Raw genomic sequence first — 24,009 nt, 5'->3', positions numbered from 1 at the left:
AAGAAGAAGAGGAGGGAAGAGGAGGGAATTCAAAACTCTAGACGTGTGTGTTATCATGGTTGGGGTTTAAATAGGAAAGAGAAAATTGACTGATAGAAGGGGTGGAGCACTCCCTGGTTCTCCGCTCAAACCTTCACCTGTTGGTTTGGGATGGTTTTGCATTGGGCTGTTAGCTATGTTTTAGTCTTTTGAAGAACTTTTAGAGTAAATTAGGACTTGACCCGAGCTTGGCAAAGAGTGACACTTAAAGAAACAACAGCATTGTAATTCAATTTTTACAAATTCAATCTTCCATTCAAGTTGCACTTGAATTGGATTAAGTTCATCCAAATTCTTTCTTCGTTCATAAAGGAAAACCCATACTTTAAAAATAAATATATAAATGTACATGTTACATTTTTGTAAGAACTGTGTGCTTCAGGGAAGTTGTATACAGGCTTCCTCTGTTTCTGTTACCTGATTTTCACCAGGCCTGACACGAAACAGTTCAAACTGCCTCATCATCTGTGCCATACCAGCTCTCACTAGTGAAGTGATGTAGTGCCTATACAATAGTTAAAGTCTTGTGAGAGAATGACTGTCAGTCATTCATGAATGCTAATGAAACTAAATGATGCCAAATACATTCAATCATTATCCAAGATCTGTAATTGTTCTTCTGAAAACATATCTACAGTAATAAGTTTTTTCTGCAGTTAACATTGTGGGAGGAAGCTGTTTGGAATTCTTTTCTTTTGTAAGTTATACTGAAACTTCCCCATTTTAAAAACAATATGTTCCCCAGAAACTGCACTGCCTTTACTTTTGGAGAACAACACAGTAGTGACTGTTTCGGATTATCCAGACACATCAATGCAATAACTTTGGGATCAGTTTCAAAATACTGTACACCTCAATTTAACTCAGTGTAAGAAAATATGAATATATTATAGTGTAATGTCAATGTCGGGTACACTGTACAATCTTCCTAATTACATAGATATCTACTGGTACATCATCTGACTGCACAAATGGAGTTTGTGTCCCCACATGGACAGCCCCCACCATCCCCAGTCACCCCTACTAATACTGGGAAGGGGTGATGTCTTCTCAGGAATCCTCACTCTGTCTCGTACAGTAACTGTAGAAAGTGTACGAGAGAAACCGTGAAAGGTGACATGGGGAGTGGACAGAGGAACTCCATTCTTTTAGAGGTGGTAGCACAATTGAAGGAGGTCAATTAATTACCACATTCAGGAGTGTGCCTGTTGTTGACAATGGTAAACTTGTTACACAGAATTATTGACATCACATGTGGCTTGCATTTCACATGTTGCTACAGCAACATTGCAGCCAGAAAATGAGCCATCTGCCTCATTCAGTGTGGCTGTGCTCCTCACCATACGGAAGGCTTTCTTCTTCAGTCTGGGATCATATAGCTCATTGTATCACTGGATCTGTATCCCAATTAATTTGTGAAAAGCAGAATGGGCATGTAATACTTCAATATCACTGCAGAACTGGAAACTGTTTTAAACATTCAACAGAATCTTTAAATGTCACTGGAATGTTTCCTAGTCTGCACCATTTCATGGTATAGGCGGACACAGCAAGTACTGATCATTAACAGAACAGTGCCAGATTCAATGACTTATTTCACGTGATTTTGAGACTTTGTCAAAAACATTTTTTGCCAATGGTGTAAAGATCTGATAGTCAAAATGACATACCTAAGACTTAACTCATTTCGCTTGAATTAATATGTAATACAAATCAAGGATCTAAGTACTTGTGTATGACTCCAGTATTATTTTTTCACTGGAAGCAGATAAAAGCAGCTTTGTGAATCGGTAGTAAGGGGTCTAGATTTCCAACCAGAGGATCACCATTTCAGTCCTGAGTGGGAAGATACTGTTGGATCTTTGAGGGAGGTGCTTCACCCTGATTGCTCCATTAAAATCCCCTGCTTTAAAAAAGGGTACTCTGCATGTCATCATTGTGAATGACAATTTATTCCCAATTTTCTTAAGAGTGTAAAAAATATTTACTGTACTTAAAAAGCTCTAAATCTGGTACAAGCACAATATTTTAAAGTGTAAAAAAAAGCCAACACTGCACACATGCCAAGAGGCATTGAAATGTAACAAATGCTAATGATTCCAGTACTCTTTTGCTGTATCTTTAACGACTCAGTGTATTTTGATACCGTCCAAAAAAGGAATTTTGACATTACATCTCCATAAAAATAGATTCTTATTATTTCAGTTTTGAAAGAAATAACATGCTTAACCATTTATGGCCCATATTGGTGAAGTAAAGTATGGAAGATAATATCATCCTTCGAAACAATTCTGCTAAGTATTTTCTTAAAACAGCCTTGTGCTATGACCTGAGTCATAAGATGCTTATAATTCTGAGACTGTGAGAGCAGTATGTCAAACAGCACTGCCAGAAGTCAAAAATGCCTGTGTCAGGTCTGTCATTTCTAGATTTCTAGTGATGACTAAATCTAAAGTGTGACCTTGTTTATAAGAGGGTACATGTACGTGTGGAGGTACACCAAAACAGACTAAAGCCTTTGGAAACACCTTAGGAAAAGCAGAGTTACTTAGTCCACATGAATATTAAGCACACCTACAGTAAGATCAGGACTTGATCCATTGAACGGCAGAGCGGTGACAAGTTTGGAGATTTCAGTGATAAAATGTGCATTAGATTTCAGAGGACAATAAACAAGTAAGGCAGTAACAGTCTGAGGAAACATAAAATGTTTGAAGGAGTTAATAGGAGGAGTAGGCAGTTAGGCACAGATCAAAGCTGGAGAGGCAGAAAATAGCCAAGCAATCACCGGAGGCTGTATTTAAACCTTCTCCTTAATAACAAGCATAGGCTGGATACATTAATTCATTAAAAATACAGTAGTGTCCATCATTTAGCAACGTTACACTAATAAAGAGTTTGTCTAGGTTATTTTCAGAAATGAAATCATTAGGAAGCAGCGCCTCTCTGTGCATTTACTGGAGAGTTATTTAAGGAGTCAGGAGCAGAGATAACATGGAGACCAGAATATTCTGTGAGAAGATTTTGGTCTGTTCAGGATTTCATGAACCTGACAAATATAATGTAGAGCACTGTCCATTTTAAAATGCCTCAGGTCATGAAGCTGATTGGGAGTACAGTTGGCCATTGTAAAAAAAAAAACTAAAGCTACAAATCTATGGAAAGAAAAAAAAAAGACCTGACCAAATGCCACGGTGATCAGAATCCATGTAGGTCAGAAAATAGAGGGTAAAAAAGAACAGAGAAAAATTTAAAAATTTAGCAAAGGGGGAAGCGACAGACAATTTGTACTTTTGTCCTCTCCATCGTCCACCAAAACACCTTTTATAAATAAAAACATACAGTATACAGTCTTCAAGTGGCCTAGTCAGAGCCCTGACCTCAATCCAAATCTACGGAATGACTTGATGAATTGTTGCAGCAATCTGAGTGTGAACAGTTCTGGAAGGAGGAATGGCAAACGCTGCCAAGTCTAGGTGACGTGGTATGTGAGTACAGACCCATCCAAACAGAATTATGGCTGTAATTCAAGCATAAGTGCTTCCACTAATGACCAATTTAGGGCTGTGAATGCTGACACCACACATTTTCAAGGTTTTTATTGGTGATTACGTTTCAGAATGTTTGAGCACTTCTTTTACACTTGGAGTAACATGTGTTACTTTGGGAACGGTGTAAATAATTTCTGTAATGGTAAAAACCAGGGATAATAACATATTTGGAGAGTTGGAGAAAAGCTATGTTGAATCAAAAAAAATATTGATTGCAGTCCAAAACTGATACATGGTTAAACTCTAGGGAACAGTTTAGTTCAGTAATTTCTAGTGAAATCTGATAATTACTGTAAGTTGAAATTGTCCCTGGAACATTAATAGACCATACCATTATAAAACCTGTATAGCTTGGCTCACCAGAACAGTAGTAGAGATGACTGAAAATTGACTTCTTAAATAATATGTTACACAACTTCACAAGATGAATACAGAAGTTGACAAGCTTTTTGGGTCATTATGGAAATTACTTAAATTTACACTATGAAGAGCCTCAGTTTCTCACAGTAAATAGCAAGCTTAAAGACGGAAAAAAATATAACTGTTGAGTACCTTACTAAAGATTTCAAAACAATTTGACTGAACGTTCTGCATTGTATATTGTCAGTTTGAGGAAAGGGTGAAGGAGAGCTTTGGAAAGAAATGGATGGAAGGTGAGGAGAACCGTTATCGGTTTAGTTTTTGAACACTCAGCAGGGGTTGGTTGTTATGGGTAAGAAGGTTGTAACAGTTTTTCCCACAAACTATATTAACTCAGACCTGTAGACAGCAGTAATCAACTGCTAGCAGTAGCAGAATTTGTTTAAGTGAGGCAAAGTCGTCAAAGAAGAATTTGATATGAATTTAAGTCACCAGGAAATGATTGGTTTAACACTCAAATTCTACAGAACAACTGGGAGTTGGGAGGCACGGTGGGATTGCAGTCACACAGCCCTGGCGCCCTGGATACAGTTCCTGGGGTGCTATCTTTGTTTTTTTAAAACTTTCTATTTGAGAGTGCTATCTGTGTGAAGTTTGTACCTTCTGTTTTCGTGTGGGTTCTTTCTAGGACCTCCGGTTTCCTGAAAAAAATGGCCCTGGTGTGATTATTCACGTGTTAGTAATATTTAGCTTTAGATCCATACTGTGGCGCCCTCGCCTGGCGTTGCGGCCAACGAGCGCCCGGCTGAAGTGCGCGGGAAGGATGGGAGGAGGAATCAAAGGGGGGCTGAGGGCTACTGGCCAGCGAGTGTTGGCCATCTGGTGCGCTTGCACCTTGTTGAGGGCTGTTGGGTTGTCATGTACAGTAGTTATCCCCGGTTTACACCCTTTTATATCTGTACCCACTTAACCATCTTATACATATGGGCCTGTACTCCAAGTGAGCCTAGTGTGTTATATCCTAATAACGCTGTTTTTGTCTCCAGTTGGCTTTTCTGCTGTGTCGGCAATAAAGAGCAGTTTCCATTCTAAAAGGAGCCTGAATTCCTGTCTGCATCCCCACCGACCCCGTCTCGCTACAGTACTGCATGTACACTTGGTACGATGTTTTTACATAAAGCTTATGTTCCGCCACCTAAATTCAACTGATGAATATTCGTTAACCCGCGGTGTATTTAGTAGTACACGTATTTAATAATAGTACAAAGCTTTGCGGTATTGCCAAGTTAACCTTATTTAGTTTACTTTGAATGAGCGCCAATGAACGTGTTACAGTATATTCCTCGCCCTGTCATTATTGTATTGGGACAGGCGAGATTAAATCTATTTAGTAGCACAGAGCTTTGTGTACAGTAAATAGGGAGCGGTACTGCCTAAGTGTTCCTCAGTTTACTTCGCCCGTTTTGACTCGAGCCTGCTTAGCATGAATGAACACGATGAGCTATACTTTTGTGCAGGGATAGACGAGATGACATTCAATTTCATCGAACTGCGAACGGAGAATGAAAAAATCTTGCGCTTGGCCACTGGACAAAAAACACCGGCAGAAGGCATGTTGACGCTGAGCCGTGTTAACAACCGAGAGCAGTCACGCCAGGGTGTCCCTTGCGCTACATCACAGAAGTTGTAGGACATTTTAAAAATACTATTTCTTAAGTATATACATCATATATACATTATAATTAGTGCAGCATTATCATAATAATAATCATAATAAATAATAATTTAGCGCATTTAAATGTAGCTTCTAAAAATTGCTTTAGTTAAGAAAAAAAAGTAGAGGACATTACAGAATTAGTATAATTAAAAACAAAGGTTTTCAATGAATCTCCTTTTCCTGCTCTGCATTTGGAACAGCGACGTGTGACCGTGGAGGGCTGCGACTTTGTGGACTGCAGCGCAGACGGTACATCTCTGTCATAGGGGCTTGGCATCTTCGCAGATGTTGATCGACAGTGTCAAATCAGTGCACTCATAACGCTCTATAAAGCCGGAAAGCAATGAGAACACCATGTTTCAATGCGTGTTGTGTTCAGGCTCCTCATTCCTTTCCGTTGTTTTTGTTAACTGCATGCTAGCTGGGCACACTGTGGAGGGGGGGAGGTTATGGCAGTCCCTTGGCTCGCTAGTATGGCACCAGGTGTAAATTATTGCCAGGAAGGCTTCATCCCTGATATGAGCTGCAGCTGGCTGCCGTGCGGGAGGTGTGGCCTCTGTGGTCAGTTCCGGTGACGCAATGAGGAGGTTGTAGGGCATCATTGCATTGTTGTCGTACTGGTCCCCTGAACAATACCGTTACTCCTGGTTTCCTCACGGATTAGCGCTGAGGTTCATCTTTGAGCAAGTCAGGATGTTGGAGCATCTCGCAGATTTTCAGACTCAACTCACAGCGGTCATGGAGGGTGTCATCAGAACGGCTGTGGGTGAAGTTTCAGATCTTCTTCAAAACAAGCGGTCAGATTTCGAGCTGGAGGACAGACTCCATTCCCTGACGGATATTCTAGTGAAATCATCGGTGTTTCAGATCACTGAACTCGTGCAAGACAGAGTTGCCCGTTTGCAGAGCGAAATAGGTCGGGTGAAGCAGGAAACCGAAACCCTGCGGCTGAGATTGAGGTCCAGGGAGAAGGAGTCGTGCGGGCGGCTGGGAGCCCCGGTCTGTCCCGAGATCACTGGAGGGGATCCCGGGGGAGCAGAGGCTGGTAAGTAAGAAGAGCTGGCATCGTGTGGGTTGGATTTGAGTTGGCAAAACCGCTATATTCGACAACTCCCCTAGATCATATCGTCTTGCCTGAACTTAATATCTCTCAGTATTGTTTTCTTAGTCAGCACAGGTGGACCCACTCTGGTGACATTGTTCCAGCTTAATAGGAAAGGACATTTCAACAGCAGATTCGCATTAAGCGTCTCTGTGTGTTTTATTGTCGTCGCATAATGCTTCAATACTAGAATTACGAAATGACCTTGGTTGTTAAAAAGCGGGGTAGCCGTACCGTGTCCCCCGCCTTGACAGCCAGCGTGTGTCCCGGGGTTCGCGGTGGAGGTCAGGGCGAGACTGGAGAGACTGCAGGCTGGTCGGGGGAGTGCGGAGGCATCCAGGTACCGACACTGCAGAGGACAGAGGCTGCTGCTGCTCTACAGTACTGTGAACTTCAGTTGCTTTCTGCTCGGTTGTTATAGCTTTGTACTTCTGTTAACCTCTGTGACACTGTTCACGTAACATGCTACACAAAATTATAAACATACAGTATATTTCGCGTCCTGTTTTAGGAAAACATTTACCTACGGATCATTCGAACGGAAGTTTGCAGGACTTTTTATACCAAAAAGACTTGATGGAGCACACAGTACATAGCGACTATGGGTTATATAATTTGCATCAGATGTTTAATTATGAGGTATCTCTCAAACTTATTTCTTGTTTGTGGCAATTTTTTAAATATTTTCAGTTCAATAATGCAAGCGGATTCTAACTGTATTTCATTTATGAAGTATGCCGAAGATGAAGTTTAATACGTTGGATACATTCATGTTCATTTAGTTCAAGGTAGTAAAATATATATCCACTTTTTTTTAATTTCACACCAATCATTAAACTCACAGGTTACATCAAAAATTCATAGTTGGTGTAAGAAATTCTCCTCCACCTTATTTCACTAAAGTCAAGATACCCCTTGGGGTCAAATGCAATAGCATCACCTCTGGTGAAATTAAAAATGCGATTTTAGGTTAATTCTGAAACTGTTTTTAATCATCCTTGTGAGTCACCTACTGTAATTCAATAAAAGGTTGTTGTAATACAGATAATCTATAAACAGTTTTAATGTATGTTATTCTATAAGGAACAGCCATGTGGCAATAGAATGCATCTAGAGAAGTAATGGAGATACAGTCTTTTGGCTTTAATGTGACTGTGCTGGCTAGTTATTTTTCTGTCTCTCATCTCTGGAGTCACCCTGGATTCTAGGTGGGTTCTGTAGGGTGGTGGCATACTTAGTGAGGTGGGTTTGGACAGCTGAGGTAACTCTGTGATCTAACCAGTTGAACCAAACGCAAATGAGTAAAAATCTTGAGTTGTTGTTTTGTCTTTCCCTAGTGTGGAGCTGTCACTGTGGCCGTACTGTACTAAGAATACATTTGACCATTTCCAGCCCTCTGCTGTGCAGATAGGAGATAAGCAACAGTGCGCACAGAGCTTCTAGACGTCTTCATATTCAGCGCTGAAATATGAAACTGTGGTATGTGGAAGTGTTAGATAGGCTGTAAGGCTGAGCTAACTTCTGTGGGGAGTGTAGTCAAAGATAAGACCAGACTTCTTGAAGGAATTGAAAGTCCTGCTCTGATGAACGTGATGGGCAGTGCTTTGTTTGTTTACCATGTGGTGCCGGAAACCAATAAGATCGTATGAGGGACTAAAGTGTTATCTGAGTGCACAACCTTGATGCGTGCATAACGTGAATAGGATACATTTTCCAATCCAGCTCTGTTGATAACATGCTAATAAGCCAATGGGGTTTCTTTAGGCAGTGGGGCCTGCTCTTGTTTTTGAAACATTTCCCCTCTGATGGACCTGTTGTGGAGTCCATAGGGTTTCAGAATCTGATTGCGTGACTTCCCCACTAGCCTTTACTGCATACCCAACAGGACAGGACTCGGTGCAATTAACATGATGCAGAACCGATGCTACCCCCTAGACAGGGTAGAATGCTGTTGGGCCTGATGTTGTGGTGCAGGAGGATTCGCCACTGTCTAAGCAGTGGTGCTGTGTCTGCAGTGACCTTGCCATCAAGTGTGATTGAATCCAGGTGTCATATCCAGTCCACTATCCCCTTCTGAAATGCGCCAATGTGTCATTATTTCAGGGACATATCCTTTTTCTCATCCTCTGCTTGTAAAGTGATTTATATGCAGCACATGTGCATCTTTCGCCTGTAGCCTTTGTGTTCTTTCTTTTGGGTTCCCTTGTCTTGTGGAAAGAAAACCTAAGCTTTCATGTGGTGCCGGTACGTTTTTTTTTCTTCATGACTCCAATCCCTAGCAAAACATTTTAATACACGGAGAAACCAATATAATCGCACACAAACAACGGCCCCTTTTTCTGTCATGATCAGTAAGCAAAGGCACAAACATGCAGAAGCTGCCACTATCCTTGGGTATCGTGGAAAGTTTTTGGAGTGCATGCACATTATGAAGGAGAAATGGTGAATTAGATACGACACCGGTGTCGGAAGAGCTACATGTTTGATATACAGCACATGGGTAACCATGTTGACAAAAAAATCTATGCTTGTATTATGTTTTTATTAAGTTGTCATTTCAATTACATTGCATTATTTCATAAAATGTGTTTATGTATCATTAGTCAGATTTCAGTTGGCTGTGGTGGATATTCGGTCAGGTTTTTCCTTGTTGATGGTCTGTACTAGAGTGTCCCCCTTAGCTTTCATCACAATACTAGATGTAGCTAAATCAGACTGAGCATGTTCCACGACCTTTTCCTGATTGCCCTTTGCTTTTTATTTACGTCTGAGCCCGATACCCACACTTGAGCCAGTTCCGAGTCCAGCATTTTCTCTGGATTCAGGAACTTGCCTTTCGACTTTGTGCATCCATTTTTTCCCTGTCTTTAGCATTGGATGTTTGGTTTGAAAATTCAGGTTATTCATTAGACCAAATAGTGAGGTCAATAGTGAGCCAGGCTTTAAGCTAGCTTGCCATGGTGCAGTTGCAACTACACAACTTGTACAACTCACTCCTGCCTGTAGCTCGGAGCTTTCTTTGTTCCTGGTTTGATGTAATACTGTTTCAGATTCAATCAAGGCTGTTCTAGTAATTTTACTGAATCGAGACAATATTCTCCCTTTTGAAGTGTTTTTAACGCCTATCCGACATCTGTCACGCATTCGTCTTGCACCATGTCAGCAGTGCAGCAAAATAGGCTGCATGTCCTGTTCCCTTTAATTTTCTGCTTCAAGTCTATTTGAGAGGTATTTTTAGCTGCATCCTAAATTTTACATGTCCTGGAACTAGGACAGTCAAAATGTGAGCGGTTAAAATTAAGCAAAAATAATGGGTTTATTTCCAACATGAAGGGATGTATTTTTGAGATTTTGGCCGTTTAGAAAATCCCTAGAAAGCCTAAATTCCTATATGGTAATCAAAACTAAACATTTATTACTGTTAGCTTTAAATGTATCAAATGTAAGATAAAATAGTTGTATTTTTATATGCTGTACACCTTAGACATTATACAGGGGCACCAATGTACTGGTGTACATTTCCTTTGCCCATTTAAGAATATGAGAGGCAGCCTGTTGATCCATCTAGCCTGCTTGGTAGTTAGTAGATTATAAAAGGATCTCCCTCCGACATTACCCATAACTTTTTTAAATACATTTTAGCATTAACTCTGTACAGTACATTACGCCCTATTACAAAAGTGTCACATGTCGTTCAATTATAAATGATGAATAAACATTTTTAAAGTGATTTTTTTTTTAAATCAGAACTTGCATGCTCAAACTGGAATCTTTTATGATGGAAAGAAGTTTTACAAAAACCACAAAGAAAACTGCAAAAATGAAGTGTGTTGATTGAAGATTCACCCACCAAGTTAGAACATGTTAGAAAATCCTTTGGTTGAAATTAAAGCATTGAGTCATTTTGAGTCCCTCCAGACAGCTCTCAATGAAATTGCCTTTTTTAAAAGTAAAAAGCTGAATTGCTCGCTAGTAGTTGAACTCCATGGTGACGGGTTTTGGAGCCTGGGTCCTGTAAACAGTTAATGGGATCCCCTAAGAGGCAGCACAGATTTGGCTCCGCACTACCAAGGGAGGGGTGGGATTAGTTGTCTGGGGCTCTTTGTGACATTACAACCCCTGCAGCCTGTGCTGTGTCCTATTCATTCCTAGTTCTCCATACATTACTTAGGATTCCTATTGATTTTAATGTAGGAAGCCGCACTTTATATCTAGTGTTTTTGGCAGTCTTAAATGAATCGTGTTCTAGTGTTGCATCAAACAAAAGCCACCCTTTACAAATCCATGTTGGCTGTTTCTTAAAATACATTTGCTTTATAAATACTATTCTGATTAAGCTCTACGTATGTAGCAGAAAGTCTCATTACTAATTGAATTACATACCAAGAAAAAATTATTTCTATTACCCAGAACTATCAACAAGTACAGCTTAGCTCGTGTGTTAAGCCTTATCAGTGAGTTTGAGATGAGGCTCTCTGATAGCAGGATGATCCGACTCCTAACACAAACCAGGATATCACAGATTGGATCAATCTGGACACCTCCAGTAATGGAGAGCTCAACACTCAGTACCTCTTTGTCTGCAACCTCAAGGGTGGGGGACTCGTATGGAGTGGGGACCTAGCTGAAGATCACCTGTCAGTCCGCTGAAGATGACCAACCAATGAGGAGCTGGAGGATTGGAGAAGAACATGACACCTGATGACATCGCAACCAGTCACCACTGTGATCATGGGAATAAAAAGGTATTGCGCAGAAAGGAACGCTTGCTCACTCTGTCTGCTCTTGAAACCTTACAACCTGATGAGCGCATCAATCACGTGACTGCGCCTACTGTAGCATCAAGAAACACCAGGCTGAGACAGTGAGTTCATCTGTAAACAGAAGGCTTTCTCTGCAACATGTAAAAGTTTCCGTCTAAGCAACAAAATACAGTTGTGCTTTTGTCAACAAGCATGAATATAATCATATGCACAAAAGTAGCAGCTTGACCATGAGCACTCCTCCAATTTACTGTTCTGATTTCTAATTGTTCCAGTAAAATCAACCATTGCATCACTATAGCTGTTTGTTCCATAACGTTACGAGTAACAGAAATGATACAGATTGGTCTGTTGTTTCCTGGTTTAATTCATTCTCCCATTCTAGGAGTTAGTGTAGGAGGAGAACCTACAATTTTCCACTCAGGATGCTATTTCCATTCTGTGTATGAGTTGAAAGGGTTCCTAGTTTGGGGTCTATAAATAACATCCCTCCCTCAAGTTCAAATTATTCTCCGTAGAGTTCCGAAGATTATCCAAGTTTCTTCTGTGCCTTTACAGGTGACCAGAAATGGGTTCCAGTAGCAAAGCTGATAAACTTTGTTTAAACAAAGACGTTTAAATAGTGATGAAGAAATACTTCAACAATTTGCATCCTTTCTCTGCTGTACCAAGCATGACATTAGGGGATTTTAATCTCTTATTTCGGAGTCACAAGTTTTTTATGTTGTATCTTCTAAACACAAAGACCAGTTTCCATAGATCCATCCTTAGATACAATGAATGTTTCAAGATATTTCATTAGATCTCAATGTATTAAAAAAAATTATAAAGTAGAAAACACATGAGGGATTAAAAGATAAGTAGTAGACTGCAAGATTGGGGGGGGGGGAGGGATCAAATTTTACAATTTCATTATTACTTGCTTTTATATAAGTGATGAAAAAAATCTCTTGAAATATTAGTTTATATACAGTTATATATAATGAAATCAGATATGTACAAAGTAAATGGCTATCACTGGAGATTTACATTTTCTTAACTCTTCAATAGCAGACTAGAAGGGGACATAATTCCAATATTATGAATGGTCAAAGACCTTGTAAAACTTGACCACAAAAACTTCTTCAGAATCAACACGGAAACAAATCCAGAGAGGACAAAGTGAATTAAGGGCAGTTCTGCATTTAGAACTGAGAAGAACAGATACTTCTTTACAGAAAGGGTTGTCAGAGTATGGAGAAAGCTACCCAGCCTCGTTGAAACCATTGCTTTTCTGAGAAATGACATAATGAGATAAGATCTTTAGCGTACTCACAGTGGGTTGAGAAAAGTTTAACACCTTTTCAAAAGTAAGAGTTTGTGGCCTAAAAGTCTAAAGTCAAGATCAATTGAATCAGAACTTACCGTATTTTACCTGTATTTACCCATTGTAAGACAATCACCAAGTGAAAAACAAATGCTCAAACATTCTTAAAAGTAATTACAAATAAAAACCTTGAAAAATAGGTTGGATATTTAAACATGTACTGTGACACACCCAGGTAGTAAAGTGCTGTAACCTGTGATATTTTAAAGATGCGGGTCTAGGTAAATGCACACAAACGTAGAATTAAGGCCCATGTCCAGTCATTTAATTCACCCTCAGCTGAGATCGTACACTGGAGGATTTCCCTGCCATCTCCTCCATCCCTATACCTGGAATGTATAGGGTATTTGTGTGCAAGGGTCTTCTAAGGGACAAGGGGTTGTGATTTTAAAACTAGTAGGAACTTTGTGGAAACATTTTATGTGCCTCCATCACGTTTTGGGTAGTGCTTTATCATGCAGCATAACAATGACCCAAAACATATGGACAAGTCCAACAAAGTATGCCATCAGTAGAAAAGGATGGCAGAACTTTGACTTGTCTTGTCCATTTCCACATTTAAATCAATCCAGCTTCATTTTCCAGCTTCACTCCTAACACAAACCAGGATATCACAGATTGGATCAATCTGGACACCTCCAGTAATGGAGAGCTCAACACTCAGTACCTCTTTGTCTGCAACCTCAAGGGTGGGGGACTCGTATGGAGTGGGGATCTAGCTGAAGATCACCTGTCAGTCCGCTGAAGATGACCAACCAATGAGGAGCTGGAGGATTGGAGAAGAACATGACACTTGATGACCTCGCAACCAGTCACCAGCTGTGATCATGGGACTAAAAAGGTATTGCGCAGCAAGGAACGCTTGCTCACTCTGTCTGCTCTTGAAACCTTACAACCTGATGAGCGCATCAATCACGTGACTGCGCCTACTGTAGCATCAAGAACTCGGAGAGTCTGCATCATCCAATGTGGATGGAGCAAAGTTTCTCAAATGATTATGGTGAACGCAGTGGGTCACATATCTCATGCAGTTATTGCCTCAAGAGGATGTGCAACCAAATACTCCATTTTACATTGAATATATACCAATATGTATAGTAAATTGAAATTACTGGGATGGAAAATGTTTTTTTTGTTGTTGTTGTAATTTGATCAAATATATGCATAGGTACCCAAAAATAAAACCTACTGTTATGGCTGTTGAGATGTCATAAGTCAACATTTGCAGTTCTCTAGACCTAAAAGCAATGAGTAGAAACCAAGGGGTTTACTGAACTGTGGGTGGTATAAAGACAGTAATGAACTAGAGTAATTTATTATGTTTAAGGGGATTTTCTGGGAAGAGTACATGTTCAACACCCAGGAAGACACAAGATAGAGAAGAGACAAGAGGAAGACACAACCCCGCAAGGCGAGTGGACCTTGTTGTGATCAACGTGAAAGACCACTGTTTAAAAGAAAGTATTTAAATCTTGTTTAAAAGAGCTGACTGTTCTTTTTTTGGGGAAACTCAACACTCAGTACCTCTTTGTCTGCAACCTCAAGGGTGGGGGACTCGTATGGAGTGGGGATCTAGCTGAAGATCCCCACTCCATACGAGCACATGATTGGTGTTTGATTTCCTTTATGAGGAATCCACAGGTTAAACATGTTCTGTCAAGGTTAGTCATGCATTTTTAAAGTGGGGGAGATTCCCATTCAATTTAAGGCATCATTTGTTAGGAAAGGAGACTTAGCTCTGTCATGTTTTATTTATGATGCAGGTTTCTCTCTATTTTTATTTTGGCCTGTTGGGTATTATATAGACTGTCCACATTAGACTGCTAACCCAGTACGTTTCAGTGGATGTCAGAAAGTAGGCCACAAAGATCCTTTGTAAGTATTGTTATGTTTTATCTATGTAACATTGTGCTATCTAGTTATCATTAATAAATATGTTTATCCTAGTTTGCCTCCGTTTCATTACTCTTTCACCAGAGTTGTGCCAGAGAATGGCTATAGGTTACAGGTGCCTAAAAATTGTACAAACCACTTGGGTGTATTCATGGCATATTTTTTATATAACTAACAATTGGGGGTTATAATTATTCATCAACATTTTATAACCACTTACTCCTGGTGACGGTCGCTGTGGTAACAGTCTGAGCAGGGCAGACCAGCTCCTTTTCCCCAGCATCATCTCCAGCTCCTCCTGGGGGATTCCCAGGTGCTCTCAAGCCCAGAAGATAATCCCTTCACCATGTCCTGGGTCTGACCCGGGCTCTCTTCAATGTGGGCCATGCCCAACACATGATACTATCAGGTTTCGTGTCGACTCCAAAATGTTTATGTCACCCATTAGACTGAACTGTCTATGGAAGAGAGTTCGTAACTTAAGAGTGATTGGATGAGTTAGTTGCAAGAGTTGTGCATGAGAGATGAGACTATGGAAGGCCTGAAGGTGGAAAGAGTTTATTCCAAGCCTCAGGAATGTAGAATATATCATTAAAGAAGCCAAAATGTACTCCAACTCAGTGTGTAGAGCAACTATACTTGTTTTGTTGTAGTCCAGTACTATGTCTGTGCTAGGTAAAAACTTTTTGTAATGATTAGCTATTTTAGAGATACATTTGTTTTGTCGGTTAAATGCAGAGTTTGATTAAAAATGAGTGCTTGCCTGAACTTAGTGCACACCAGAGGGAGGAGTTATTTCAAAGACCCTGTATAAGTGAAGTCTGCGCTAAGCTCCAGTAGAAGGACAGTCTATGCCTTTGCTGGATTAAATCAATCTAATGCTTTTTTGGCTGCTTTATGCTGTTGTCCCCTTTTCACTGGCTGTCTCTAAAAGTTTTTTCAACAGGAGAAGCTGGTTGAAGAAATATATAAACTTTATTAAAAAAATAGAAATTGTATAAACTAGCCTTCCTGGACTGTGCTTTTTCCCATTAACCTAACCATTGTGTTATTCACACTGCATAAAGAATTTCAGCCCCTTGGGTATGCCATAACAGGTTTTTTTTAAATATAAAAATAAACAATTCAGAACACTCTAGTCTCTCCTCCAAGACTCTTCTCAGTCCTCTCTGAGACTTCCAGAAGCACTCTTCCATAATTCTCAAATCCAAAACTTACAGTTTATTTGTCAGTTACTTCCTACTCCCAGTTGAATGTGTATTGCAAAGGATCTGTTCTATAGCTCCAAACAGCAAACTGGCCAACACAGAAAGCCTCTGCTTCCTGGTTTTTTAACAATTGTCTTTGAGCATCTGGTCAGGTGACTGAGAGTGGCAGCTCATTCCCCCAGAGGTTTCTGGGGAATTTGATCTAGACAGGGCTGCATTCTCGCAAAAGGTAAAAGTATTTTTTTTCTCACTCCAATTTAAAATACCTGGTAACACACAAGTTGTGGTTAGGACGGGGCACTGACCAGTCATATAACCCAGTTCCCTTGTTTTCCAAAATGGAACTTAAAAGGCTAGCAAATATGTATTTACAATCCTAACAAATGAACAAACTATTATTTACAAAGACAGAGTTCCTAAGCTCAAGCCTGCTTAAATCTGTCCTCAATCAGCCCCTCAATTACAATTACAATTGTAATTGTACAATTACAGACCAGCCTTACTGCACACTAACAGAAACCCAGTAACATATGTAGGTAATGTTATTTACGGTGTCTTTACAGAAAAATGACCTTCCATAGGACAGTATACTCTCTTAAACTGCTGCGAAAGCTTGAGAACTATTTTTCATACCCGTACTTCCTTGCACGTACTGAAAGGAAATAATCATTCCTCAGATATAAAAGATTGAGGTCCTTGCCCTTGAATGTAATTCTGGTCACTTTCAAGTTCAGAAATATCCAATGCCATCTACAAAGAGCCAGCCAAAATGCTATGGATTTGATGACAGGGCTTCTTTTGTTTTTTAGAATGAAAAAAGACCGATCTAGCAGTTAATTGCGGCTAATCCTACTTTTGATATATTAAGCAGGTCTTCAGAACCAGTCGTTCACCAATTAGCTCAATTGATTTGTTACCTTGTCTGGGCATCTTCAAAATTGTGCCTGCCCTCTTGTTACATTTTGTCATTGTTACATTTTGTCCCTTTCTCTCTTATATAAGATAAGATCACTTTATTAGCCATATACAATTTCTTGCATTAGGAATTTGTCTTTTCACATACCTCAGCTTGCTCTCCATGAGACAAACAAACAGGGGGAGAGAGAGAGAAGCTTGGGGTCAAAGCACAGGGTCAGCCATTGTACAGCACCCCTGGAGCAGCTGGGGTTAAGGGCCTTGCTCAGGGGCCCAACAGAGTAGGATTCCTCTGCCAGCCATGGGATTTGAACTGGCAGCCTTCCAGCTACAGGCGCAGATCCTTAGCTACAGAGCCACTGCTCTGCCCAACCACTCTTATGAGTTGGGGTGTGGGAGGAGGGGGATATGAACTTTTGTTTAAGAAACTTTTCTGTTTAGTTATTTCTTTGCAGCTATTAATACTTTTCTTTTGCTCTTTTCTTTAGGAGCAGTAGAGAATGGTGCTGTCTTTTGCACTTTGAAGAGGCGTAAGAAACTGCAACACTCTGAAGAGAAATGGAGTTCCAGTGTGAGACAGGAGATGAAGCTCAGTGCTCCAGCATGTGAAGAGAAGCCCTCTGAACGTAGGAGTCTACAAAGTGTGAAGAAGCTCAATGGACTGGAATCTGTCCCCACAACAGAGCCAGGGCCTGGGTGTATTTCAGTCAAATCTCGAGAATGGCATCAGAATACAGAAAGGTTCAATAACTTAGAAAATTACAACATCACAGAAGATCTAGATGAACCAGAGTCTGTAATTGCACAAGGACTCAAAAAAGAGGAACTGAATGAACTGGACGACGTTGATATTATAGAACACAACATTGAGTCACCATTGTTTCATCCTGAAGAGCAGCTCCCAGAGCCAAACTGCATTAACGTTAAAGAGGAGGGTGCTTGTGATCTGCATGAGCCCTCTGTTGATTCTCTGTGCGTGAAATCAGAAGCTGACGAATTTGATTGCGTTTATGTTAAGGAGGAGACTGAGTCTGACACTGCCCACAATGAACAGGAAGTAGCAGAGTCACATCATACCCTGCAGGCAGAGTATAAAGAGGACATGCGAAAAGATGAACAGCAGCGATGCCAGAGGACCCATCAGGAGTTAATAATTTTAAGGCCATGTTCAGTGAGAGTGGAAAGACTGCCATTAGAGCACAGACAGCAGGATTATGGACACCCCACCAGAATAAGTCCACTCTCTTTGAATGAGAACACAACAAAATTCAGTGGAGACCACAGTGGTGACTTTCACACACAGTTTGGACAGAGTGATATTCACTCACTCAGTTTTACAGCACACCAGCACACCCAGAAGGGGGAAACACTGCATTCCTACTCTCAGTGTGAGAAGAATTTTAATCAGTCATCTGTGCTCACAGTGCGTGAACATGTTAATACAGAAGAGAAACCATTTAGTTGCAGTGAGTGTGGAAAGAGTTTTAATTTGTTAAATTACTTGAAAAAGCACCTGCGTGTTCACACAGGAGAAAGACCATTCAATTGTAGTCAGTGTGGGAAGAATTTTAGCCGTTTAAGTGCATTAAAAGACCACCAGCGTGTTCACACAGGAGACCGACCATTTAACTGTAATCAGTGTGGGAAAAGTTTTAGTCACTTAAACAACTTAAAAAAACACCAGCGCATCCACACAGGAGAGAGACCCTTCACCTGCAGTCATTGTGGAAAGAGTTTTAGTCAATCAAGCCAACTGAAAACACACCAGCGCATTCACACAGGAGAGAAACCATTCAGCTGCAATCAGTGTGGAAAGAGTTTTAATTGGTTGAGTTACCTGAAAAAGCATCAGCGTATCCACACAGGGGAGAGGCCATTTACCTGTAGTCAGTGTGGGAAGAGTTTTAGCCGGTTTAGCATCTTAAAAAAACACCAGTACATTCACACAGGAGAGAGACCATTCAGTTGCAGTGAATGTGAAAAGAGTTTTAGTCACCCATGTGAGCTAAAAATACACCAGCGCATTCACACAGGAGAGAGGCCATTCAGCTGCAGTCAGTGTGGAAAGAGTTTTCGCCAGATAAGCGCCTTAAAATATCATGAGCCCATTCACACAGGAGAGAGACCTTTCAGCTGCAGTCAGTGTGGAAAGAGTTTTAGTCACCTAAACAACTTAAAAAAGCATCAGCGTATTCATACAGGGGTGAGACCATTCAGTTGCAGTCAGTGTGGGAAGAGTTTTAATTGGTCAAGCAACTTAAAATGCCACCAACGCATTCACACTGGAGAGACAACATTCAATCCAAACTATACAGTGAACACAGAATCCCCACATTAATTCCATGTCACAATTTTTTCAAACATTCCTAAATCCACTTTATATAGAGTTTGAAAGTCTATAACATAGCGTGCCACTATCATTAGACTGAGAGTTTGTAAGAGTTTCAGCTGTAAAGCTTTTGAAATCATAGTTACCCCAAGATTAATTTCCTGTGTTTACTTTATTAATAATGTGCAATGTTTTTTGCCTATTATGATTTTCTTTGGTTCCTGAACATATTAATGCCATTTATGTTATATTCAACTCCATTACTGTTAACTCCATTTTAGTGATCCCTTTGATATCAACATTACCTACCTAATATTATCTAGTAGGTTTCACTATATGTAATTTTATTCCAAACAAGTTTGAAATTACAGTATGTATTTCAGAATTCAGTTTATTGAATGTTTCTTGTTTTAATGTATACTGTATTTAAACTAATTCACAAAGTTCACAAGGTCCTATGTAGATTAGTTCATTTCCATTATAGGAACAGTTTAATATTGTTTTTAAAATAGACAATTTTATGGTTGAAGTGGATCTGAATTATAAAGTACTTTATTGTGGAATACAAACTCCATGAATGTACACTGAGCATCAACAGAATCAGGACTTAATAGCCTAAAATGCCCTTTATGGCAAATACACTGTCATTTTATGGAATAGACATACCCTGGGCAAATTCATTATACTCATTAACATTTGTCATCAGTGCAGCAGTTAACAGCGGGGTCTGCTGTGAAAATCATAAGCTAGTAGCTTGTAGCCATCATTGAAAGAAATACCACTGTACATTTGCAAATCAGCTTTGCACCAGGTTATAGATGCCTTGTGGTGGGAACCGATCAAGCATGTGTCTGTTCACCTGTCCCTGAGACCTTCATGCCACACTCAGCTCTGCTTATGCCACAATTGTTCAGTCAGGAAGTAGAGCATCCATTGTTACATCTGGGCCTCCCAGTGCTCACAGCTCCAGATGCAGAGTCAAACTCTCAGTGCCAGGAGAACTAGATCGGGGATTTGTGCTGTGTAGTGGAATTATGCAGTAGCTATATAATCCTGAAGAGGCCATTACTTGGACCTTTTCATTATTCTTGGCATATTGTTGTAGCTCTATCCACTTTCTCTTACAACTAGAATTAGGGCTTATGTAGCACTAAAATGGAGAAAATCCCTTGTTTATATCACAATATGTTATGAATAATCCATTAATCCATTCTGAATAAATAACATTTAACCAATATCCGGAATCCATATTCTCTGTTTTCTCAAATGCATTTGTGTACACCAAGGTTCTTTTAATGCTCAGTATGTACTTATGTATTAATCATGTTGTAGAGGGTCTCTGTTTTTGGTTTCATGTTGTGATGCCATGAGGGTCATAGTCCTCATGGGATAGTACTTTCACCAAACCATGGTGATTCAAGGTGCACGCCCTTAATGACGGGTCTCTTCTGAGACCAGGCCAGGCATGCGTTGTCAGCATGGTCTCCCAGGTATCTCTCCGATGGAGGTGCCTGGTGCAATCAAGACATCTACAAGGACGGGAGGCAAGGACCTGTCCTAATGTCCGTCTCAGCTCTCAAAGCCCTGAGTCAGCACAGCCACCAGGAGTGGTCCCAGTCAGAGCCCAGAAACAAAGATCCTCAGGGAGACCAGGCTAACAGGGGAATGCTCTCCTGACAGAGAGGACTGGCCAAGGATGGAACAGTGTCTCTGCTGAGACACGGAGAGGAGACTGGAAAAACAGGGAGAACAGGACAGAGCAGAACCCAAACAGCCTGAGAAGCAGGAATGTGAGGAAAGCGAAAGAGCCCTGAACTGTGGAAGGAAGCTGCCCCGAAGAAAAGACGGAAGGGCAACAAGAACAACACAGGGAACAGAAAAAGGTGAAAAGGGACAGGGCATACAGGGAACAGACCTGGGCTGTGGGCAAGGAGGTGAGGTAACTGCACAGATAGAGCCTCTGTACAGTCCAGCTCACAAGGTTGCAGTGATCAGGGACAGGGTGTGAGTAGATTACAGATGTCTGGAGCAGAGTGCATGCAGGCTGCCATGATCTGGGGCAGCGTGCGAGCAGGCAATTGTATCCTGGAGCCAGGTGCGAGCAGGCTGCTGCCAAGATCTGGGGCAGGGGGCGAGCAGATAGGTATATTCTGAAGCAGGGTGAGATCAGACAACAGTAATCTTGAGTAGACTAGGTGCAGACGAGTATATTCTGGAGCAGGGTGAAAGCAGATTGCAGTAATCTGAGCAGACTGCGATTAGACTGCCTCAGCAGCAAGAAGGGATCTCTACCCTGGCAAGACAGCCCGTCGCAGATTTGAGCAGTCTCAGTTACAGTGCAGGATCCCATCCCGGGCTTCCAGAGTAGAACAGGACAATTGACTTTGGAGGAGTATCCTGACACTGAGAACCACAGGCAGGAATGCAGACGGGCTTGGGGATCCAGAGTGAGACGAACACCTGGAGAGGCTGCTGAAGCTACTACTGCAAGGGAAAAACAAGTGCATATGCGGAACGGGACAGGAGTGAAAAGATAATGACGGAGCCCCATTGATGCGGGGCTCTGGCTTTAAATAGATAGTTACAGAGAAAATGCAGATCACCTGTAGTAAATCTGAATTATGCAGTGAGGCCTGGAAAACTGTAAGCCCTCATGAAAATGAGATGGTTTCCAGGGCAACCGCTAGGCGAAAGATGCTGTGCAGGACGTGATTGTGACGCAACATTATTTAGTTTTTAGTTGATGTCTTTTTTTATTAATGAATTAAAGGATACCATTTTACTCTATCAGTGAGTATCAGGGTGTGTCTGGGAATGAGGACCCACCTACTGTATTTAATTTGCGTGACTTGAGGTGACCATGCCCTTGTGGCATCACAGCCTGTACCATAGATGGCATTTCAAAGGGAACTTTAATTTGAGGTCTTTTTAACATATTTTCATGTTTTCATCTTTGCAATTGTCATTCATTCTGGTAATCTTGTTAGCATTTCAGTTTCTAACACATTTTGTGTTTTAGTTTTTAGTCCACCCTCAATTAATAGACATCTGATGGTGTCAGAGGTATTTATGGAACTGTTCATGTTTTGTGTAGGTATATAGTTATTGTGTTTGAATTTATTTTTATATTAAACTCCTAAGTTTTAAACAGTACCACTGTTCTTGCTCTCTTTTAGAAGTGTAGGTGTGTGCGTATTTAGATATTTAATAATATTGCACTGGTCAAAATGTTTGTAAAAGCATTCTGCTTCTAACTACTGTTTATCCAATTGTATTGCATATTAATTGGATAAAGTATGAGTAGTATAACATTGTCTGTGCTTTTATAATCAGTTGCATGATATTTAAAACTGACCTCCCTCTCAGAACACAGCTGGTGACAATTCTGCACTGTACCAAAGCCCATGAAATTAATATTAATACTTCAGAAGAGAGAAGTCTGCTGGGTTTCTTACAAACTGTTTATGTGCACAAAATCCCTGAAAACCCTTGCAGTGCGTAAATTTAACTTAAGACTTTATGTTAAAATACAGTTAATTCACCAGAGTATATCCCCAGAAAATCCCCCTTGGTCAACTGAGTTTACCTATCTGTAAGCTCACCTGCAGCTAGGAGATCATCTAAAATGAAACCCAATGTTCCCTCATGCTTTATTTAGATCTTGAGTTTTGCATGAATTGAATTGCAAACATTATAGATTTGATGTCCCCATCATGCTATAACATTATTTATGTTGTGACAGAACTGCAGAAAAAAAGTTACAGTTCCATCTAAATCCATCTAAGCCCTCATCAAAGTTCAAAAAGATAATAGTTCTCTAGGAGGCTCTGCATGAGGAACTGGAACAAGAAAAACTGTGCATGGGAATTCTAGTGACACATGCTTTATAGGGTAGGGACAATATAAAAGTGTAGCTCTAAAAGGGGAAATGCAATGATATTTTTATATGTTGGGGTTAGATTGAATTGGCATTGATGAGTGCATTTCAAACAACAATGAAAGTCAAATGTACACAGTAATGTGTAAAACCTCCAATTTACATCACAAAATGGCTAAACTTTCAGGTATGTGCAGGGCGTTAATCTGAGATTAAGAATGAAGCTGAACTGGTGACATGATGTTGTAAACAAGCAGGCCTGTGAATACATCTCTTTTAATCCAATAAAAATATTGCTCTCAATTTCGAGACAGTTTTACATGACATTACTACTTGTTAACTCTGCAGGCAGATCATGTTGGCACATTTTTGCAGTGAAACATCTGCTGCACAACCTGTACTTATTAAATCACATTACATTTGTCATTATGGTGACTAGTGAGCAGGAAGGGCCAATTCATGTTGCAATTCTTGCAAACTCTTGCTCTCGCCCTAGTGGCGAGACCAGGAGTTTGTGACACAAAGGTGCTTCGTTCAGAATTTGTAAATTTGTAAAAATTTACAATACTGTTAATTTATTTTGTTACAGAGGTTTCAAAACTAGTCTGAGGCATTGGAACTGTAGTTCCCCTTTACTGAATTCCAATCAGTGATAGAAAGGAATGTCATTAAGAAACTTGTCCCTTAAGGCTCCCTTGTCCTTACTAAAGGAGACACGTTGCCAAAATCACTACCTTGGTAAGGGCAAACATGCCACAATATTTATTTTCAATCAATAATTTGTTTATTATGTTACACGCAGAATAAAGTAATATAATAGGAACAAACTGGAATTTCAAACTGAATAACAATTCAAAAATAAACCACTTAATTTGATCCTGATTTCTTA

At 40.4% G+C, this 24,009-nt stretch overlaps 1 protein-coding gene across 6 annotated transcripts; it reads left to right on the top strand.

Moving 5' to 3' along the window:
• Positions 1–6,013: 6,013 nt before the first annotated feature.
• On the top strand, positions 6,014–23,423 carry LOC102686056 (oocyte zinc finger protein XlCOF22-like). 6 transcript variants are annotated; one of them, XR_011189150.1, is made up of 4 exons: positions 6,627–6,712; positions 11,363–11,514; positions 13,587–13,739; positions 14,226–14,404. XR_011189150.1 is itself a non-coding variant. In XM_015344486.2 (4 exons), exon 4 carries the CDS (start codon positions 17,498–17,500, stop codon positions 19,250–19,252), a length of 1,755 nt encoding a protein of 584 aa, XP_015199972.2. In that variant the 5' UTR covers positions 6,627–6,712; positions 11,363–11,514; positions 13,587–13,739; positions 17,403–17,497; the 3' UTR covers positions 19,253–23,423. The 6 variants fall into 6 exon arrangements, 4 of the variants coding, with proteins under 4 accessions (XP_015199970.2, XP_015199972.2, XP_015199974.2 ...); XM_015344486.2 differs by lacking the exon at positions 14,226–14,404 and adding an exon at positions 17,403–23,423; XM_069187685.1 differs by lacking the exons at positions 6,627–6,712; positions 14,226–14,404 and adding exons at positions 6,719–8,248; positions 17,403–23,423.
• Positions 23,424–24,009: the final 586 nt, after the last annotated feature.

This window comes from Lepisosteus oculatus, chromosome 1 (assembly GCF_040954835.1).
Source record: "Lepisosteus oculatus isolate fLepOcu1 chromosome 1, fLepOcu1.hap2, whole genome shotgun sequence".
Lineage (NCBI taxonomy): Eukaryota > Metazoa > Chordata > Actinopteri > Semionotiformes > Lepisosteidae > Lepisosteus > Lepisosteus oculatus.
Note: the sequence above shows the minus strand (reverse complement) of the source record. Positions and strands in the feature narration are given on the sequence as shown.